General features: G+C 61.2%; 2 protein-coding genes and 1 long non-coding RNA gene across 8 annotated transcripts in view; 1 reads left to right on the top strand and 2 right to left on the bottom strand.

Annotated features, from left to right (window-relative positions):
• The window catches only part of KIF17 (kinesin family member 17), a gene marked incomplete in the record, with an annotated part of 50,988 nt that extends 49,628 nt beyond the window's left edge, over positions 1–1,360 (bottom strand). Inside the window, 1 exon segment of the mRNA NM_001105212.1 lies at positions 1,130–1,360. Within this exon segment, the coding sequence (NP_001098682.1) occupies positions 1,130–1,360 (231 nt within the window).
• Positions 1,361–3,372: 2,012 nt separating this feature from the next.
• Positions 3,373–19,230, bottom strand: SH2D5 (SH2 domain containing 5). 6 transcript variants are annotated; one of them, XM_059877350.1, is made up of 10 exons: positions 17,675–19,228; positions 12,028–12,156; positions 11,673–11,756; positions 11,136–11,210; positions 9,943–10,089; positions 8,497–8,745; positions 8,178–8,352; positions 7,702–7,810; positions 6,937–7,096; positions 3,373–5,802 (listed from the first exon to the last, which is right to left on the bottom strand). In XM_059877350.1, exons 1-10 carry the CDS (start codon positions 17,702–17,704, stop codon positions 5,599–5,601), a joined length of 1,362 nt encoding a protein of 453 aa, XP_059733333.1. In that variant the 5' UTR covers positions 17,705–19,228; the 3' UTR covers positions 3,373–5,598. The 6 variants fall into 6 exon arrangements, with proteins under 6 accessions (XP_059733333.1, XP_059733335.1, XP_059733336.1 ...); XM_059877352.1 differs by having other exon boundaries at positions 11,673–11,753; positions 17,675–19,227; XM_059877353.1 differs by lacking the exon at positions 17,675–19,228 and adding an exon at positions 17,150–17,226.
• Positions 3,544–9,598, top strand: LOC132343568 (uncharacterized). The gene is made up of 3 exons (XR_009492446.1): positions 3,544–3,631; positions 7,409–7,534; positions 9,466–9,598. It is a non-coding gene; the product is annotated as an uncharacterized lncRNA (long non-coding RNA).

Below are 19,230 nucleotides of genomic sequence, written 5' to 3'. Positions count from 1 at the left end.
AACCCCCACAAGGGGTTCTGACCATAGCCCAAGGAGGTGCGCTGGGGAATGTTAGCTGGCCTGCTGGCCAAAGCAGAAAGGCTCCAGGGAAAACGCCTTTCGGAAACACTGGGTTAGAGAAGTCAAACTAGTTTCTCCGCTGCCAGACTCCCCAGAGCCCCAGGTATCCTCATGGGCAGTGGGGTACAGGCAGCAATTCTTCAACTTTTCTTTTTGCCTGGAACAACACCTCACATCCTGACATCTCACTTCACTAGCGAATTTGCCGTCCAACTGGGAAGATGGCAATAGCGAGGAAAGAACCCTTGGCCAGAAAACACCAGGTGTAGCCCCGTCTCCTCAGAAACTCTCTGTGGGAGCTCAGCAGTTTCCTCCCTCCGGGCCTCAGCCTCCCCTCTGTGATATGGCAGCCTCCCTGCCCTGCAGCTCCAAGAAGCTCCTTAGCATGAGAGGGTGAAGACAAGCAAAAGCCCCGTGAAGGGGTGAGAACTGCTGTTGCCTCCCCATTCTTCCAGCGCCAGGGAGGAAGGTAAGTCAGACCAAACGTCGAGGGTTTCGCTCCTCCGAGTCCAAGGCCTGGTCAAAGCCTTCTCTCTGCAGAATTGAGATTCCTCCCTCCACACACACACATATATATAAGCTTGTAGCCTGACGGGCCTCTCAGGAAGCTGGAGCGGGGGTGATGAAGGAGAAGACTCCGGGTGCTGAGGGCAGAAAGCGGGGGGCCAGGGCAGAGCAGAGGCGAGAGGAGAAGGGGGAGGCTGAGGAGGACCCGGGGCTCTTGGGAGGCTGGGGAAGTGATCGGAGTTTTCAGAGGAGTCCTGAGGCTGCCTGGGTGAGGGTGGGAGGCAAGTGGTCGCGGGGGCTGGAGTTCCTGTGGGGAACGGCGGAAGGATGGGGTGAGAACCAGCCTTGGCACCAGGGGCAGTGGGGGACCCAGACAGACATTGCGGGTGGCTTCCAGCTGTCTCCTGAGGGGACGGAAGTCTTCAGCCTGCCGCTGTCCACCTGCGGCCCCTCCAGAAGAGCCTTCCCGCCCGGCCTGGGGGGGCAGCGCCGGCCCTCAGGAGCCTTCCGAGGGGCCCCAGGTCCTGCCCAGAGGGTCTCCTGGGGAAGCGGGGGCCCTCACCTCCACCAGCGGGTAGGCGATCTCGTTGTAGATCTGCTCGGTGAAGTGGTCCATGTAGTAGGCGCCGTCGAAGGTGAACTGCTTGGGGGGCTGGTCCGCGGCGCCCGGGTTCTGGATGAAGCACTGGCCGCGAGCGGAGTCCACTGTCACTACCGGATGGCAGTTGAGCTCCCGCTCCCGCTGGTTCATGGGGCGGCAGCGCACCACCACCTTCACCGACTCCGAGGCCATGGCGCCGCCGCGGAGGCGGGGGTCCCCCAGGGGCGGCCCGCACGGGACCCCCCAGCAGCCCGGGCCAGGGGGCGGGGCCAGCGCCCGCGCGGCGGCGGGGACCGGGCTCCTCGGGGGGCGCCCGGAGACGAGGAGGAAGCTGGGCGGCGGGGGAGCCGAAGGAGCCGAGCCGGAGCCGCCGCCTCCTCCCGCGCCGGGCTCGCCCGTCTCCCTGAGGTCCGGCCCGGGCGGGGGCGGGGGGCGGGGGGCAGTGGCGGATCCGCGCTGTAGGCGCCGCCGCAGGACCCGGGCCCCCGGAGCCGCCCCAACCGCCCGCTCGCTCGCGCGCACGTCGCCGCGGCGTCCGCGGTTGCTGGGCAACGCCGGGGGCGTCACAGCGCGCGGCTCCCTGACGCCTGCGCCCCGCGCACCGGAGGAAGCCGCACGTGCTGACGTTCCCAGCGCTCGTGCTGACGTTCCCAGCGATCGTGCTGAAGGCTGGTGCGCCCTCGTGGGGGACCCGCGCTGACTTTGTCCACGCGTCTGCTGACTCAGTGCCAGGGGCTGCCCAGTTCAGTTCAATCGCTCAGTCGTGTCCGACTCTTTGCGACCCCAGGGACTGCAGCACGCCAGGCTTCCCTGTCCATCACCAACTCCCGGAGTTTGCTCAAACTCATGTCCTTTGAGTCGGCGATGCCATCCGACCATCTCATCCTCTGTCGTCCCCTTCTCCTCCCGCCTTCAGTCTTTCCCTGATGCTGAGTCAGCTCTTTGCATCAGGTGGCCAAAGTATTGGAGTTTCGGCTTCAGCATCCGTCCTGCCGATGAATATTCAGGACTGATCTCCTTTAGGATAGACTGGTTGGATCTCCTTGCAGTTCAAGGGACTCTCAAGAGTCTTCTCCAACACCACAGTTCAAAAGCATCAATTCTTCGGCGCTCAGTTTTCTTTATAGTCCAGCTCGCACATCCATACGTGACCACTGGAAAAACCATAGCCTTCACTAGACGCTGCACAGCCGTTCTTTTCCAGTCCGCACAGCCCCAGTTCTGAGAGGTTAACCACCTTGCTAGAGGTGGCCCAGGGGAGCCCCCACCAGGAGACATCAGAGGAGTGGCCTCCCTCGGGGGTTAGAGACTTACCGACAACGGCGACAGGGACCTTGCTGCCCTTTATCCACATCCCTGTATTGACTCGGAAAGGCTGCCCCAGAGCCTGTCACAGCGCCCCCTGCACCCCAACACCGGGCGATGCCAGAGCAAAGCTTCCCTCTAATGCTGCCCTCTGTATTAAGACTCAAGCTGAAGACAGAAAACAAATTTTGAGAGCCAAAGTCCTTTGGCTGGAGAGGCTGCCTGGCCTCTCTCCCCACCCCACCCCGACCCCAGCACAAATTCCTCTAGAAGAGCCCCACTCCAACCCCACCTCCTCTAGACTCCTGTTTGCATAGAAATTATCTGCTATGGGCCAGGCACGGCAATAGACGCTGGGAGATAGCCCAGCCCCTGCCCTGCAGTGCACCTATGGTCTAGTGGGGGAGGCTGACATTTGAAACAAATACTCCACAAACAAAAATCCCACAAATAAGAGTATTAACAAACCAAAGGACCAGATGTACTGAATAGTTGGCCAGGATACCTCACCCAGCCTGGGCAGGGGGCCAGGGGGCAGTCAGGGCAGGCTTCCTGAGAGTGAGAGATGGTAAGGTTGAGGAGTTCATCAGTTGAAGGAGAGGAGGGCAAGGAGGCCTGTGCAAAGGCCCTGTGGCATGTTGCGGGAGCAGAAGGATCATCCGATGGCCAGAACATAAGGACTCGAGTCTCTTCCCTATAGGAAATACCCACCGAAGGTTGTAAGCAGGAGTCATTGTTTGAAGCTACCCACACAACTCCTTCAAGACCTCCTGAGCCCCTGAGGACAGGATCTCTGTCTGGTTCATCATTCAGCGGAAGGGATGGGTGAGAAACGAAAGCAAAGCAGGCCAACTGGACAAAGCCCTCACCTTTCAAAGGAAAAGTCTGTACTCGACAACCCGAAGGAATGCACTTTATTTGTTTCAAGTCTGCACAGTAAGGAGAGCTGGGCTACCCAGGTGGCGATGGTTCAACAGAGGAGACTGCGGTCTGTGATGAAGACGCAGAGGTGTCTGCACACGTGGGTCAGAAACCTAGCCTTGTTCGCACCGTGTGACCCATGAGTGCTGTGTGCAAGCATGTTTAAGTACTGTGGGGACGCTCCCGACACCCTGTCTGCACAGACAACTCATGCAACAAAATCCGTCCCTCACAGAGGTAAGACCAGTTAGCTGGGCTTCTTAAATGTGCGCGACTCTGGCGCGGTAATCCTGGGCCCACCACCCTCTCCTCGCCAGGGAAATAGGAGGCTGGGGCTTATGAGGGAACAGGGCTTTGCCCAGGGAGGAGATGGCTTTTGGTAGTAAGGGCTGTAACATGAGTCCGGGTTCCCACTCATATTCAGTACAAAACCACTGCTGTGGTTCCAGTGAAAAGAAAGAAAGTGAAGTCGCTCAGTTGTGTCTGACTCTTTGCAACCCCGTGGACCAGGCTTCTCCGTCCTTGGGCTTCTCCAGGCAAGAATACTGGAGTGGGTTACCATTTCCTTCTCCAGGGGATCTTCCCGACCCAGGGATCAAACCCGGGTCTCCCACATTGGAGGCAGATGCTTTTACCTCTGAGCCACCAGGGTTCCAGTGAAATGAGCCCCTAAAGGACAGCTTCCTCCTATCTCTTGTGAAAAGGCCCCAACCAAGACCCTTTCCTGAGCCAGAGGTTGTAAACTGGGATCACCAGGCCTGAACTTCTGAGGCTCCTCATTCTTTTTATTCCGTTGGGGCTGCTCGTTTTTCCAAGAAACAAGAGTGTATTACTTTCAAGGCACTGCACAGTCACATCCTGTCCCCAGAGAGGGGAGAAGGCAGCCCCCAGACTCACGACTAGGCCTCTGCCTCAGGAGTAGAAGTTCGTCCACCATGAACTTGCTCCCTAGTTTGGGAGACTCATGTTTGTCTGTCCAGTTTATTTATAAAGGGAGACGCCTAGAGCTGTCGGTCGCCACAGGGTCATTTCCCTGGATGGACTCCCCTGTGCCAGCCGAGGCCAAGTGTCCTCTGGCAGGGCCCATGGCGGTTCTGCCTTTAGATGGCTCCTCCCTGACCCTCACCCCCAGTGGGGCTGGCCTAGTGACGTGGTCCCTGACAGATGCCCATTAAGGGAAATGCCATTATTGTGGCCGGGGATGGGGGGGGGGGGGCGGTGGACGACGACTTCCCAGGCAGCCACCAAACCCAGACCCAGTGTGGCCTGCAGGATGAGAGGATCAGGGCCCGGTCAGCCCCGTAGGCCTGTAGCTCACTGCTGGCCCCTCAGAATCAAATGGCCAAAGGAAGTGAGCCTGGGTGGTGGTGGGGCTGGTGTCTTGGTGGTTTTCGGAGGGTGTACGGGAAGGGATGAGTCTGCAACACTTCTTCTGTGTGAGCAGGAAGCCCAACTCTGTGGTTCTGAGCAGACAGAGCAGCCGTCCTAATCTGAGGTTCTCTGGGATCCTCTGCCCCATCAGCCTGCTCACACTGCTTTCTACACTCAGCTGTCCAGCTGCGATCTGGGTGACTTGGCTCCTCTCTGCAGCCTCTTAACCCCGCTCCCTTCAGAACTCAAGGGCGGACTCCTCTCATCTCAAAGGACGTGGGAAACAGGCTGTGCTCTGTCTGCCGGGATGTCGCCCCCAAGCTCCACCACGTCGTCCCTGTTTCTCTCACGGAGAGGGTGACTTGGCCCCACACCTTTCTCTCCTGCCTGCCCACACACCTCTCCCTCAGGTGTCTGGCTGCCTTGGTCTGGAGCTCTCTGGGGACGCCCAGTCAGGGCCCCAAGGCCTGGCCTCCTTAGGAGAGGGCCCCACCTGCACTGAAACAACCTTCCTGCCCACCTGGGAAAGCTCCCCACCCAGGAGCAAGGTGAGACCCAGGGAAGGCAAGCATTGAGTCACCCGGCAAGTTCTTGGAAGCCTGGAACTCGGTCTGCTGCACTTGCGATCCTGACGGCCCATGTCCTGGGGAGAAGCCCCTGGCGATCCCCACTCTCAGGGACCCCCACAGGCAGGGAAGTGATGGAAGACTGGTCCCAGGGGCAGTGACTAGATGGAACTGGTGCCCAGAAGGGTGGAAGAGGCCAGAGCCGAGCAGCCCGCTGAGGCTGGGAGCCAGGGTACAGCGGGGCCTGTGGGCGTGGGGCCCCGCCTCCTAGCCCAGACCCTGCAGCTCTGCCTCGGACTTGGCGTGGCCAAGGGGCCGGAGCGTCCGAGGAGGCTGGCCCGAGGGCCCGCAGTCTTGCTCCTCATAGCCGGGGTTCAGGCGGCCCATGTCGAGGGAGCAGAAGAGGCTCCGCTCCGTTCCTGCGTGGTGCTCCACCAGGGCTTCCAGGCTGGGGAACTCGGCCGGCAGGTGCTGGGGAGGGGGCAGGGCAGGGGCTTCAGTTCTAGCCCCCCTTTCCCCACGGATCACACCTCCAACTACCCCACCACCCTGGATGCTGCCTCACTTCAGAAAGGACACTGTACTGCTGCTCCCAGCAGAACCACACCCCTTTCACTCCACACCCCCTCCACCCCCCCTCACCCCCCCACCCGAGGCATGGACAAGACTGAGGCGCTTAGCGTGCAAATAAGGCTGAACATTCAAAAAGCCGCGCCTGCCACTCCAGTACTCTTGCCTGGAAAATCCCATGGACGGAGGAGCCTGGTAGGCAGCAGTCCATGGGGTCGCACAGAGTCGGACACGACTGAGTGACTTCACTGTCACTTTTCACTTTCATGCATTGGAGAAGGAAATGGCAACCCACTCCAGTGTTCTTGCCTGGAGAATCCCGGGGACGGGGGAGCCTGGTGGGCTGCCGTCTATGGGGTAGCACAGAGTTGGACACGACTGAAGCGACTTAGCAGCAGCAGCCCACCCCAGTCCCTGGAAACGTGTGATCAGGCCAGGACTGCAGACCTAGAGGCTGTGTGAACTTAAACGCAAGCCTCTACCCTCTCTGAGTCAGTTTCCTCCTCTGCTAAAAGACGACTTAGGGTGTGGGAAAGCATGACTTTTAAAAGCTGTGATTGATGTAAAAATGCGAGGCGTGCCCCTAGCCCAAGATTCCACTGTGTTAAGTCGCTTCAGTCGTGTCTTACTCTTTAAGACCCCATGGACTATAGCCCGCCCTGCTCCTCTGTCCATGGGATTCTCCAGGCAAGAATACTGGAGTGGGTTGCCATCTCCTCCTCCAGGGGGATCTTTCCGACCCAGGGATGGAACCTGCATCTCCTCTATCTCCTGCATTGACAGGCAGGTTCTTTACTACCAGCACCACCTAGGAAGCCCACGACTGTACTTGAAATACCCTACTCTGGTGAGAGAGGGGCCTTAGAGTGGAGCCCGCAGAGTAGAAGTGGGGCCAGAGCCCGAAGGACCAATGACTCAAGAGCTGGACGGAGTGTTAAATAGGGGGTGGGGCCAAAAGGAGTCAATGAGGGGCCTGGGTGAGGGGCGAAGGGGGCGGGGCCTGACGGCGAGGGGCGGGGCTGGGAGCCCTCTCACCTCCACGCAGTAGCGGCCCACGTGGTTCCGGAAGACCTGGTGGGGCACAACGCCACACTGCGTCCTCACCGACAGGCACCACTGGCCATTGGCGCCCGGCTCAGGCCACAGCAGGAAGGCCCCAAGCACGTCTCTCCGCAGCAGGGCGAGGGCGCTGGTCCTGGGAGGGCCGAGGCCAGAGGCTGAGGGCGGGCCCCCTTGTCGGGACCCAGCCTCGGTCTGCTGAACAGCCTAACGGATCCACAGCGTCGGAAACACCGTGCCTGCCTAGAGTACACCTTCCATGAAAGGATGCTTTCTGACTGCCTCTCAGAAAGGTTTCCAAGGGCTACCCTAACCGTTGACCCACTAGGGAGAGAGTTTTAAAGAGCGGGCATTTAGGAAGGCCGTGCCCTGTGACAGGCTTCACCTGAATAACCTTATTTGATCCCTTCCACAGCCCTGCACTGAAGGTCTGTTTGTTTTATTTTAGTTTTTCATCTTTTGGCTGCACTGCACAGTATGTGGGATCCTAGTTCCCCCACCAGGATCGAATCCACGCCCCCTGCACCAGCAGCGCGGAAGTCTTAACCACTGGACCACCAGGGAAGCCCCGAAGGTCCTTTTATTATCCGCATTTTACGGAAAATTGAGGCCCAGGGTGCGGAAGTCTCTGGCCTAAGGTCGGGGAGCCCTCTGTCCAAGGGCAGGGATGCACGTCTCGGGCCCCGGGGAGCTCACAGCCTAGTTTCCCGCCCCTCCCAAAGGGCTGGGCACCACTCCTACCTGGAGATGCCAGCAAAGGCCCAGATGTTCTCCGTCAGGCTTCCCTCGCTCTCTACCAGGCACGAGGGGCCCCCGGGCCCCCGGGGCCAGGCCTCCCACGCGGCAGGAACTAGACCGATCAGAGGGAGGGAGGTCGTCCTCTCCCGCGCCCATTCCCGTTTCAAGCCCACAGGCTTCAGCACCGCCCAGGCTTGTCTCTTTACCAAGCCCCCCACTCTCCGCCCAGCCTGCAGACATCGTGCTTCCCCAAAGACACAGGCACACCCAGGCAACACGCCTACGCACACTCACTCGCCAGTTACAGCACTTCAGCCGCGCCTCCACCAACAAACAGCACCTGGGCGCTCAGCCCCGAACACATCCTCGAGCGCGGAGGCCTGGCACTCACAGGCGTCTACAGTCACAGCCCGCAGACCCTGCCGCTCAGGCCCACCCTCGTCCAACCCACGCCGGTGCACGCGTGCCCGGCAACTCACGGGCCTCGCGGGCGGACAGCTGCAGCTGCGTCTCATAGGTGCAGGCGCGGTAGGCCCCGGAGCGGAGCACCTTGCTGCGGATGGCCTTCTTGCGCACCAGCGTGGGCGAGCAGTACGGGTTCCCCAGGCGCAGGTGGCGGGTGCCCCCGCGGCTCGCCGACTCCAGCAGCTCCTTCTAGGGAGGGCCCCGCAGGAGCGCCCAGACTCAGGCCCGGCCATAACCCCTCCCACGGAAATCCGGCACCCGCCCCCCTCTACCTCCAAACCTCGCCCTGGTCCCCCGGTCCCCTGCCCACTCCCTGGCTGGGGTGCTGCATACCCCGCTGCCCCCAGACCCCTCTGCTGGCAGCCGCCGGAAGGAGACCAGTGCGTTAACGTTCTGTGAGAGCTGATCCCGGCCGAAGGGTTCCCGTACTAGGCCAGGGGGGCCCCCGGGGCCGGGCACGGGCTTCAGGGGAGCGTCTCCCACAGGCTCCGGGCAGGGCTCGGGCCGCGCCCGCTCCTCCGGGTGCTGGAGGAGGTAAGCGAGCTGGAAGGAGCGGCAGAGCAGCAGGTGAAGGATCTGAACCTGGGGAGGGAGAGGGAGGCATGCTCAGCTGGGGGGCTCCTGGGGGGTCCCTGGGCATCAACCCATGGGCCAGGGGTGCCTGCAGCCCCCTGGCTTGAGGTGGTCTTCCCTATTCTTCCTGAGAAAACGAATACTTATCCCCCCAAACCTCACCACCATGCAGCCTCCCCTCCCATCTTCCTTGATTCATTTAACAAACAGGGAGCATCTACCTTGTTCCAGGCATCATGCTTGGAGCTGGGAATGCATGGGCTAAATGCACTGCTAGCCCTCAGTTACTAACCCCACCTATATCCTCTTAGAGGTGTGGCTCAGAGTCCAGGCCCTGAAGTCGCAGGACCTGGGATCTGATCCTGGCTCTGTCAGATAGAAACTGCTGGGTGACCCCTGGGTACAACATGGCATCTCTGTGCCCCTGTAATGACATGGACCACGGGAAACCTCCCCCAGGAGAGGCCCTGCACATTCGATCCATCACACATGCATCATCCAGCCCCGACATGGAACTGTGAGCTCCAAAAGTTCAAGGGTCACGGCTCGGCCACCAGTCACCCCAGTAGCCACACAGAGCTCGACACACGGGTGACGGCAGAGGCCTGCTGCCTGGAACCAAGCCCAGGCCCTGCTGCCCAAATGGCCAGCCGCCGCGGATCCACTGTTAACAGCGGTCACACTGACTTTGACGTTTAGGATCCACCCATCCATCCTCTCTCCCCACAGGGGCAAGCAACAGAACAGTTCAAGACCCGGACCCAGCCTCTGCGCTCAAAGAGTTCCAGTGACTGCAGTGAGGGGCAGACAGATGGCAGAGTGCGGTTCAGGTTACAGGATGGCAGAAGGCCGGGTGGTCTGGAGGATTCAAGGTGGCTGAGCCCCAAAGGGCAAGCTGGAATTTGCCAGGGGGAGGGGGAGGGGCATGGAGGCAGACAGAACAGCAAGAGCAAAGGCCTGGCAGTGTGAGCCTCCCGGCCTGGTGCCCATCTCCCAGCCTGGGGCATGCTGAGTCCACTGACTCACTTTGGGGGGTTCCTCCAAGGGCAGAGCCACAGAAGGAGCCAGGGTGGCGAGCCGGGGGGCAGGGGTGCTCAGGCCAGCTCGCTGAGCCAGCCACGGCCTCGGTCCCTGGGACCCACGTGGACCCACAGCACACTGCCCCCCCAGCCCCAGGCCTGGGCCCCTGCCCTGGGCCCCGGGTACCTCTCCAGGCTGGCTGCCCACAAAGAGGTGGCAGAAGAGCTTGCTGGCTGGGCTCCTGGGGTTTCGGGCCATGAAGGCAAACTGGCAGTCGGCCGGGCACCAGGTGGCATAGAGGATGCGCCTCAGGGCGTGCGCCATCAGGAGCACCTGGGAGGCAGCAGGCCCGCGGCCTCCATCAGACCCACCGTGTGGCCCGCAGATACTGGCCAGCACGCGCAGCCCCGCGGGCACCATGCCCCAGCCGGCAGCCTCCCGGGTCTGCCCTCCAGCCTGGGTGCCCAGCTGGGGGCCCACCCAGCTCCTGGGATGAAGAACTCTGCCCTGCTTCCAGGCCTGCCCAAACTGCACTTCCCAGGGGCACCCTCATCCTTTACACGGACCTTGAGCTTGGGGCCCCTGCCCTGGGCTGCCAGCCAGCTGACCGGGGTGGTCGTGCTGAGTCATGGAGCCCAGGGGCAGAGCGTTCACGGCCTGCAGGGTCACAGGGACAGGCAGCGGGGGCCAGCCCTGGGCTCGCACTCCTGGTCTCTGGAGTCAGGCGACCAGGGTTTGAATCCGCGCTGTGCTACTCCCTCTCTGGTGCCTTGGGCGGCTGAGTACAGGTCTCTGAGCCCTTGCTGGGATCGGTGTGAAGGAGGGACAGGACTCCTCTGATGGGGCTGTTGGAGGGTCGGTGAGACCTCGGGCAGTTGGCACAGGTCCTGACCCTAGGGCCCCCCCCCGTGCCAGCTCTGGATGTGTTGGCACCACATCTTAGGTGAGTGGCGCCAAGTCATGGGGCACCCAGTCTGGCACGTGGTTAGAGTTCTTTTTTTGGGGGTGGTTTTTCACCCTGTTTGGGTGACCAAACAGGGGCTCCCAGCCGGCCTCCAGCCTCCCTGGCCCTTTTCCCCAGTCATGAGAGGCTGGCCACAGGCCCCTGACCCAGCCTGGGGACTGGCCCAGACCTCATGGGGTCGGCTGGGCCTGACGCTCAAGCTAGGATCTGGTCCCTGGAGATTCTAGGGCTGGAGGTAGGGGTGGGGTGGGCTGGGGAGAAACTCCGCCGAGCTGCCTTGGAGGGCCCTTGGAGAGAGGACGTCCAAAGGCCCAGGACAGGCTGAGAAACCAGGGAGGCTGCAGGACTGGGTGCAGGCGTGTCCCCAGGGAGGAGGACACCTGCGGGGTCCTCATCTGCACCCCGGGGCTCCTACCTCACCCTCCCCGCTGTAGATCTTGAGGCCCTGAAGGCTGAATTTCAGGATGACAGCCCGGCGTCGGGGACAGTCCTGGGTGGGAGAGAGGTGGTGGGGGTCGTCGTCACTGCCCGGGCAGGCCCAGCCTGGCCTCTGACCTCTGGGCTGGTCAGCCTGCCCCCGCAGCTGCCAAGGGGCAGAGCACTGGACGGGGAGCCCCCAGGGGGCTGGCGCAGCGTGCATGGCTCCTGGCAGATGAACCCTGCGGCCCGTGATGACCGCCCCCCATATCTCCCACCCGTGGGCCCCAGGTCACGACTGCCCAGGGGAAGGGAGCCCCGGGGCATGAGGAATGTGGCTCCAGGAGCCTGCGTATAGTCCCAAGGGCAGCCGCCTCCCAGAATGGCTTTGGTCCCACCCTTCCCTGGGCCTCACTTGCTCCATCTTTCTGAATGCGGGGCTGGGGTAGACCCGAGGGGCTCAGAAGTCATTCCCAGCCCGATACTCTAGGTCTCTGAGCCCAGTGGGGAAGTGCCCCCTGCCCCAGCCCCATACCTTCAGTGCCCACAGCTGCTGCTGGACCAGCCACACGCTCTCCTGGGGGTCCAGGTCGTCCACGGGGAAGGAGCCCACGTACTGCTTGGGGGCAGGGGTGGGGGAGTCAGGCCCCTGGCCCCATCCCCGCTCTCCACGTGACCCTCCTCACACACACTGCGCTGTGGGGGAGGCTGGTGGGTGGCAGAGGGCATCCCCGGGGGCCAGGCTCCACCCCCCGAGGCCCCAAGGCCTCATTCGTGCTCACACACTCCAGAGCTGGGCTGGAAGCAGCCCTGGGCCCATGGCTCCTCCCCACCCCCAGGGCCGGCCCCGCCCCACCTCACAGTTCCCCCAGGGGGCCCACCCTACCCACCTGGGCAAACTTGGTGATGCACCGGGGCCGCTGAGGGGCAGGGCCGCAGTCGGAGGCCCTCCGGCCCCCGGCCCCTGCCTTCTGCATGGTCCCCAGGGCGGCTGGCTTCCCGCTTGGATGGAGAGGAGGCTGCAAAGGGCAGGGTGAGGAGGGCTGGCGCCCAAGGCTGGTGCACAGCCTCGGAGCACCCGTCAGAGGCTCCCCTCCATGTATGGCATCCGGCAAACCCTGCCTGAGTGCCTGCTGTGTGTGCCAGGAAGCATCCTGTGTGCTGAGACACGGGGGACACACACCCTGGGCAAAACGACAAACTTCCGCCTGCCCCTGTAGAGCCGACACTCAACTAAGCCGTCAGTAAGATACGGAACAGGTCAAATGGTGACAAGGGGCTTTCCTGGTGGCCCAGCTGGTAAAGAATCCGCCTGCAATGCAGGAGACCTGTGTTCGAACCCTGGGGTGGGAAGATCCCCTGGAGAAGGGCAAGGCTACCCACTCCAGTATTCTGGGCTGGAGAATTCCACGGACTACAGTCCATGGGGTCGCAAAGAGTCGGACACGACAGGGACTAACACAGACGGTGATAAAGCAGAGAGGAGGCCAAAGGGCAGGGGGGGGTGACCACGGCCGAGAAGGCCTTGCTGAGGCGTGAGGTTGGAGGAAGGGGGAGCGGACATGTAGCCAGCTTGTGCAGAGTGCCAGGAGAGGGGGACCCTGGGAGGTACCACCCAAGAGGAGGCGTGTGACAGCGGCCTGAACAGGGTCTGCGAAGGCCCGGAGCAGCTGGGCAGCTGGGGCCCCGAGGCAGAACTTACCAGAGCAGCACCCGGGGTGGGGTCAGCCCAAAACGTCACACAAGGGGACTGAGGCGCTGCCCTATGGGCGGCGGGGAGCCACAGCAGGTGCCAGGCAGGAGGCCGGGAGTCCACGGGGCAGCGGTGGCCCCTGAACGAGGGGCCAAGGCTGCGTCACGGGACCCTGGCTCCTTCTGCCCAGCCTGACCCCAGCCCCTGCCCAAAGCGCCCACCCCAACCAGAGCCGGTACTGGTGCTGAGTCAGAGGGGAGGGAGGGAGGACCCGGCCCAACCCCGGCGCTAGTCTTTCCTGGATCTCCCGGACCTCCCAGCGGAGGAGAGGAGGGACGCTGCCTTCCAGACTGTTCTCAGGGGCAGGGAGGGGGCGTCCTGCCCCCTCAGAGCTCAGGGCACAGCTGGTGTTCGGTGAATGTGGTATGAACGCATCCTGCCACCGCGGAGCCTGCATGTGGCAACTGGAGAAGCTGACGCCCCGCCACGGAGCCGGCTCTCGGGAATGAAGAATGAAGACCCAGCGCGGCCACAACAGAGATGAAAAAACAGCAGCAACAACAACACACGCATCACGAAACGGAAGGACTGAGTGCCTCTGCCTCGGCCTCAGGACTCGGCTCCCTCAGGCTTCCCTCGGGCCAATTTTAGACATCCGCGTCCGTCCCCCATCCTGGAGGGCTGCGTCTTACCAGGCTACTCAGAATCCGTGCATTTGGGATCAGAGAAACCCGGGTCCAAATCCTGTGTGATGTTGCATAAGCTGCTTCACCTCACTGAGCCCCCATTTCCTCAACCCCAAATGTGGGGTAACGTGCGGCACTGGTGAGAGCTGAATGGGGGCACAGAGCCGCGCACGATGCCCGCCAGGCTCAGAGCTGTGACCAGCAAGTGCGGTCTCGTGGGGAATGTGGTCGTTGTTGCTCAGTCGCTCAGTCGTGTCCGACTCTTTGCAACCCCATGGACTGCAGCACGCCAGGCCTCCCTGTCCATCACCAACTCCCGGAGTTTGCTCAAACTCATGTCCATTGAGTCAGTGATGCCATCCAACCATCTCATCCTCTGTCGCCCCCTTCTCCTGCCTTCAGTCTTTCCCAGCATCAGGGTCTTTTCCAGTGAGTTGGCTCTCCACGGCAGGGGGCCAAAGTACGGGGGAATGGGGGAGCCCCTCAGAAGGGGAACTCAGGGGACAGTGAGGTCTGATTACTGTCAGTACCCTCCTTGCAGCAGGCCACACCTGAGAGAAGACCACCCGGCCCGGGAGGGCAGACGTGCCTGGGGGCCGTGATTCCTGCCAGGAGAAAGCAGGGGTCAGCCAAGGCGCTGGGCAGGAGATGGGTGCACCTCGGGTGTGCTCGAGCACCGGCAGGAGTCCTGGACAAGAGGGGTTTGGGAGATCGCCAAGAGCCCGGGAATGGCCCCTACCTCAGCCTTGCCCCTGACCGTCAGCCCCAGGCTCAGGCCAGCTTGGGGCACTAGCAGCATGAAAGGGCAGCAGTGAGCCCTTAAAGGGAGGCTGCACAGTCCCCTCCAGGGCTTCCTGGTTCTGCCCTCCTGCTTTCCTGGGCCCTCTCACCTCTCTTCACTTTTTGATCCTAATTCTTTTTCACATCATGACCATTACCTACTGTCATTTTACTTTCAAATACAGCAAGGTTAGGGTGTAACGCACAGAAGCTATGTGGCCCTGGTTCCAGGCACGGAGATGGGGCTTCCAGGGAACTCGACCTTCAACACATCCTGGGCTGGGATGCCTGGTGCCCATAGGCAGGGGTGGGGGGGAACAGAGGCGGCAGAGACCAAAACCAAACCAAATGGGGCAAAAGGGAGAGAGGGAAGGAACAGGATGAAAAGACTGGCACACCCAGACAGCGTATTGAAAAGCAGAGACATTACTTTACCGGCAAAGGTCCGTCTAGTCAAAGCTATGGTTTTCCAGTAGTTATGTACGGATGTGAGAGTTAGACTATAAAGAAGGCTGAGAGCCGAAGAACTGCTGCTTTCAAACTGTGGTGTTGGAGAAGACTCTTGAGAGTCCCTTGGACTGCAAGGAGATCCAACCAGTCCATCCTAAAGGAGATCAGTCCTGAAAATTCATTGGAAGGACTGATGCTGAAGCTGATGTCAACAGCTGACTCACTAGAAAAGACCCTGATGCTGGGAAAGATTGAAGGTGGGAGCAGAAGGGGATGACAGAGGATGAGATTTTTGGATGGCATCACCGACTCAATGGACATGACTTTGAGCAAACTCCAGGAGATAGTGAAGGACAGGGAAGCCTGGCGTGCTGCAGTCCATGGGGTTGCAAAGAGTAGGACTTGACTTAGTGACTGAAGAAGCAGCAGCAGCAAGAACAGAGGAGTGAGAAGAAAGACAATGGAAAGAGAGATAAGGGAGAGATAGGAGGAGGGAGAGGTGGGGAGCAGGGAGCACATCTCACAGCTCACACCCAGCCTGACCGCTGCAGCAGCCCTCAGAAGGTGGGGGTAGACACTGGAAGGAGGCGCCAGCCAGCCATGTCTGAGGCTGCAAACAGCCTCCTCCCTACATCCAGAGCTGCAGCTTTCTTGGGGACACCCTGGGGTGTAGGCTGTGGGGGTGCAGGGGGGAAACCAGGCCACTGGGCCCTCTTATGGGTCCCACTTCACCCCCACATCACCTGATCCTTCTTCCCCCTACCTTGGAAAACTAGAAGTTTCTCCCTCCTACACCCGAGGGGTACAGTACCTTTCAGCCCCAGACTGCCCAGGGACCAGGGAGGGGAGAGGCTCACCGAACCCTGGAAACAGACCCGCTGACCTATTCCAGGCACAGACATGCACGGATCCCTTTCATCAGATCTGTTTTTCTTAGGTTTTGCACAAGAGCCTGGCTCTGGGCCAGAATCATCCTAAGGGGACACATTTGGAACAAGGCTGGGGCCCTTCTCTTGCTCCTCTGATGTTTTCCAGGTCCCGCTTAGAGACCGGGCACCGGATGGGTTGGCTACCTCGAGGGGCAAGGACGGGGGCCTCTACTGCGCTGTACTGCAGCCAAGTGGCGTCCTAAGGAGGGCCCACCTTCCAGCATCACAGGAGACCCCTCAGCCTGCAGACTCAGTGCTTAGCAAATGGTGGCTCAGAGGATGAAGCCACCTGCCCAAAGTCACACAGCAAAAGGGGAGGTGGGAACCCATCGTGGGTCTATAGGGCTCTTCCCCCCTCCCTGCCCCCTCACCCCCGCCATGGCAGTGTCCACCCCCAAGAAAGCAGGTGTCCACCTCCTGAGTTTGGTGGGTCCCAGCCTACCCAGGGACAGTGAGGTGAGGAAGCAACAGCAATGGTGCTGGGGGTGGATGTGATCAGCTGCTTTATCGTGCTGCCTGCCTCCCGGGCCAGACAGCCTGGGACTGCCAGAGGCACTCCAGTCTCACCACACTGTCTTTGGCTGCGCAGCACAGAAGAGCCCCCTCCCTAGCCCCAGGACAGCCCCCTGCCCCCAGGACAAGCCCCCGCCCCGTGCCATCCCTGCTTGCCCTGGGCCACAGGGTGGGAGAGACTAAGGTCAAGACCGTGGACGGTGGGGTCCCCACGAGGTTGGCTGATGTAACCAACATCAGCTTCCATGTCCTCAAACAGAGAGTGGGCTTAATGATAGCAGCTGCCTTCTGGAGTTGTTCATCTATCTGTTCCTTCTGAGAACATTTCCAAGCGCTACGTTCCAGGTGAACAAAACAAAGTCCCAGCCCTCAGCAAGGGGGCCTGAGGAGGGGCGGGGGTGGATACTGGAAATCAACATTTCAGCGGGGCTGAAGCGACTTGGAGGAAAATACGGCAGAGCGAAGAGGACCTAGGATCTGCGTGCGTCTGTGTCGGGGAGGGGGGGGCGGGGAGGTGCCAACAAATACAGTCTCGTCTCCCCGCGCAGACGACATGAAGAGCAAAGTGCTGTTTTCAGGATTTTCAGTGGGGCCGAAACCAGATGCGCGGCGGTACAGAGCGCTCCGCAGCGTGGGGAATTATCCCTATCACTGTAATGCCCAGGGTCCCCGGCCGGCCCCGGGGGCGGAGAAAGTCTTGCTCACTCCCCGCTCCCCGACAGAGGGGCGAGCGAGGCAGGACGCTAGCCAAGGGGATGGTGGAGGTGATGGACGGTGATGGTGGAAGTGACAGATGATGACGGTGATGAGCGAAAGGGACAGACAGGCGTCTCCCTATCCGACACGCGCCCCACCCCCCCCAGCCACCCACGCACTCCAATCTCCACGCCCCGGGACCGAGTCTCGCTCCCGCCGATCCGCCAGTCCCAGCCCCCGCCCGGCTCCCCGGGTGCTCACTCACCGCGGGCTCGGTGTCCCGTCCCTGCCGCTCGGCGCCGCGACCGCGAGCCTGCACCGCGCACCCCTCCCCTGCCTCCTCCGACTCCCAGCGCAGCCCCCACGTGGCCGCGGCGAGCGGCTCCCGCAACGCCCGGCCCTCGGCCTCGCCCGCCCAATCGGCGCCCGCGGACCGTTCCGCACGCCCGCGCCGCCCAATCAGAGGCCGCGAGGGGCCCTGGCTCCGCCCCCTCCGTCTCGCGCCCGGGCGCTCCGCCTTTAAAGCGAGAGCCGGGGGGGCGCTCACGGCCGCCCAGGATGCCTCCTTCCGGGCGGGTGGGGGAACCTGAGTGCTGGGGGCCCCGCCGATGGTTCCCCACTCCTGGGGCGGCTTTCCCCTCCCTCCTCTCACCCTCCACCCCCCAACTCCACCCCACCCCACCCCCCGCCATCCCCGGCTATAGTTTTTTCTCCCTTCTCGTCATCTCGGTGGCGGCTGCGGCAGCACCTCCTCCAAGAAGCCTTCCCTGACCACCACCGGTGACCTCACCTCCTTAAAGCGCTCGCCACTCTGGCCCATCAGCCTGACTAACCCCTCTTACTAGAGGGCCCTTGGCCCCGACCCGGAGGCGCCTCTCTCCCTAGTGCGCCTGGCCAGCAGTAGGCGTTCGGGGCTTGTCGTCTTGATGAGTGAATGAAAAAGGCGTCAGGATCCGGCCTCTGGGGCCCCCCGGCCAGTCTCAGCCCTGATTCCCTCAGCCCCAGAGAGGTGGGAGGTGTGGCGCAGGCCTTTCCTCGCCCTGTTTCTGCCGGCCGTCCTGGGCCGTTCCTTGTAAGAGATTTAACTGAGCTTGCGCAGTCGGCTCTGAGAAATCTGGGCAGTTAGCTCTACGGGGCCGAGGTGGGGGGTGGGGTGGGGCGCATGACCCTGTCCTTTGGGTTACATGGAAATCCACCGAAATGGGGTGAGCAAATCCAGCCGAGTGTCAGCACAGACCCTCTGCTAAGTCGCTTCCGTTGTGTCTGTTCTGGGACAGCCCACCGGGCTCCTCTGTCCATGAGGTTCTCCAGGCAAGAATATTGGAGTGGGTTGCTATTTCCTTCTTCAACAGACCTTGTATGTGCCACAGAAATAAATAGCAAGCCCAGTTGAGCCCAGTCTTTGGAATGTATGACATCTGAATTCTGCAGAGGTAACGCCAGTAGCTGCCACACGGCAGGAAAGAAGGGGCAGCAAAGGCAGGCGGGCACCCTGAGGGAGGTGGGTGGGCACCGCTGAGGTCTGAGTGCCTTAGGGGAGTGGGGGAGGAGGCAGGCGTGAGCCCTGCGGGTCTGCTGGGCATCGCTTCATCTCCCCAAAGCTTCCGGATGCCTTTCCAAGAAGGGCAGTGGTGAGGTGTGGTGCTTAGAGACTTGGTCCCAAATATGGACACTTCCTCTGATTGCACAGATGTGGGACCTGAATCACTTTAATCTTCTAGCACCTCATCTGGAAGTTTTACTAACACCTGACTCCTAGGGAAGTGATGATTCCCACGTGTTCAGTTCAGTCGCTCAGTCACGTCCGACTCTTTGCGACCCCGTGGACTGCTGCACGCCAGGCCTCCCTGTCCATCACCAACTCCCGGGGTTTACTCAAACTCATGTCCATTGGGTCGGTGATGCCATCCAACCATCTCATCCCATGTGTTAATGTGGGCAAATTGCTCAGCACCCTCCCTGACCCACAGTGAGTGAAGTGCTCAGTGGATATTAGTGCTGTTACTCTTGAGTTGCTTTTCCATGTGACCGAAGGGCAGATGCTAAGTGCTCTGGAAAACACTTCATGGAGGTCACATGACAGCCTTGAGCCCACTGATGAGAAGGATCAAGATGGTTTACAGTTTGGTCCTGCTTTCCAGAAATCCCAATTTATGAAACTCAGGGTACACGAGGGATGACGGGTTAATTCTTACAAGCTTTCTTAAAAGGCACGTAAATTTTAAATAGAGACCTTGCCAATTACTAGACCACAGTTCCCATTTCGAGACCCTTCAGGAACCAAAACTATTAATTACTGACTCTGACGAGTTCCGGAGTCACACAATTCATCCTGATGCCTACAAT

The sequence above is a fragment of the Bos taurus genome, chromosome 2, assembly GCF_002263795.3.
Source record: "Bos taurus isolate L1 Dominette 01449 registration number 42190680 breed Hereford chromosome 2, ARS-UCD2.0, whole genome shotgun sequence".
Classification (NCBI taxonomy): Eukaryota; Metazoa; Chordata; class Mammalia; order Artiodactyla; family Bovidae; genus Bos; species Bos taurus.
This window is presented reverse-complemented; position numbering and strand designations above follow the sequence as displayed.

What these genes read in the sequence shown, in the direction of transcription:
- SH2D5 (XM_059877350.1), bottom strand. Translation starts at nt 17,704, where the DNA reads ATGGGCCAGAGTGGCGAGCGCTTTAAGGAG. An exon ending in GCTGTCCGCCCGCGAGGCCC is followed by an intron (nt 7,811 to 8,177) that starts GTGAGTTGCCGG and finishes TGATCGGTCTAG; the next exon opens with TTCCTGCCGCGTGGGAGGCC. An exon ending in GCCTTTGCTGGCATCTCCAG is followed by an intron (nt 7,097 to 7,701) that starts GTAGGAGTGGTG and finishes CGGCCCTCCCAG; the next exon opens with GACCAGCGCCCTCGCCCTGC.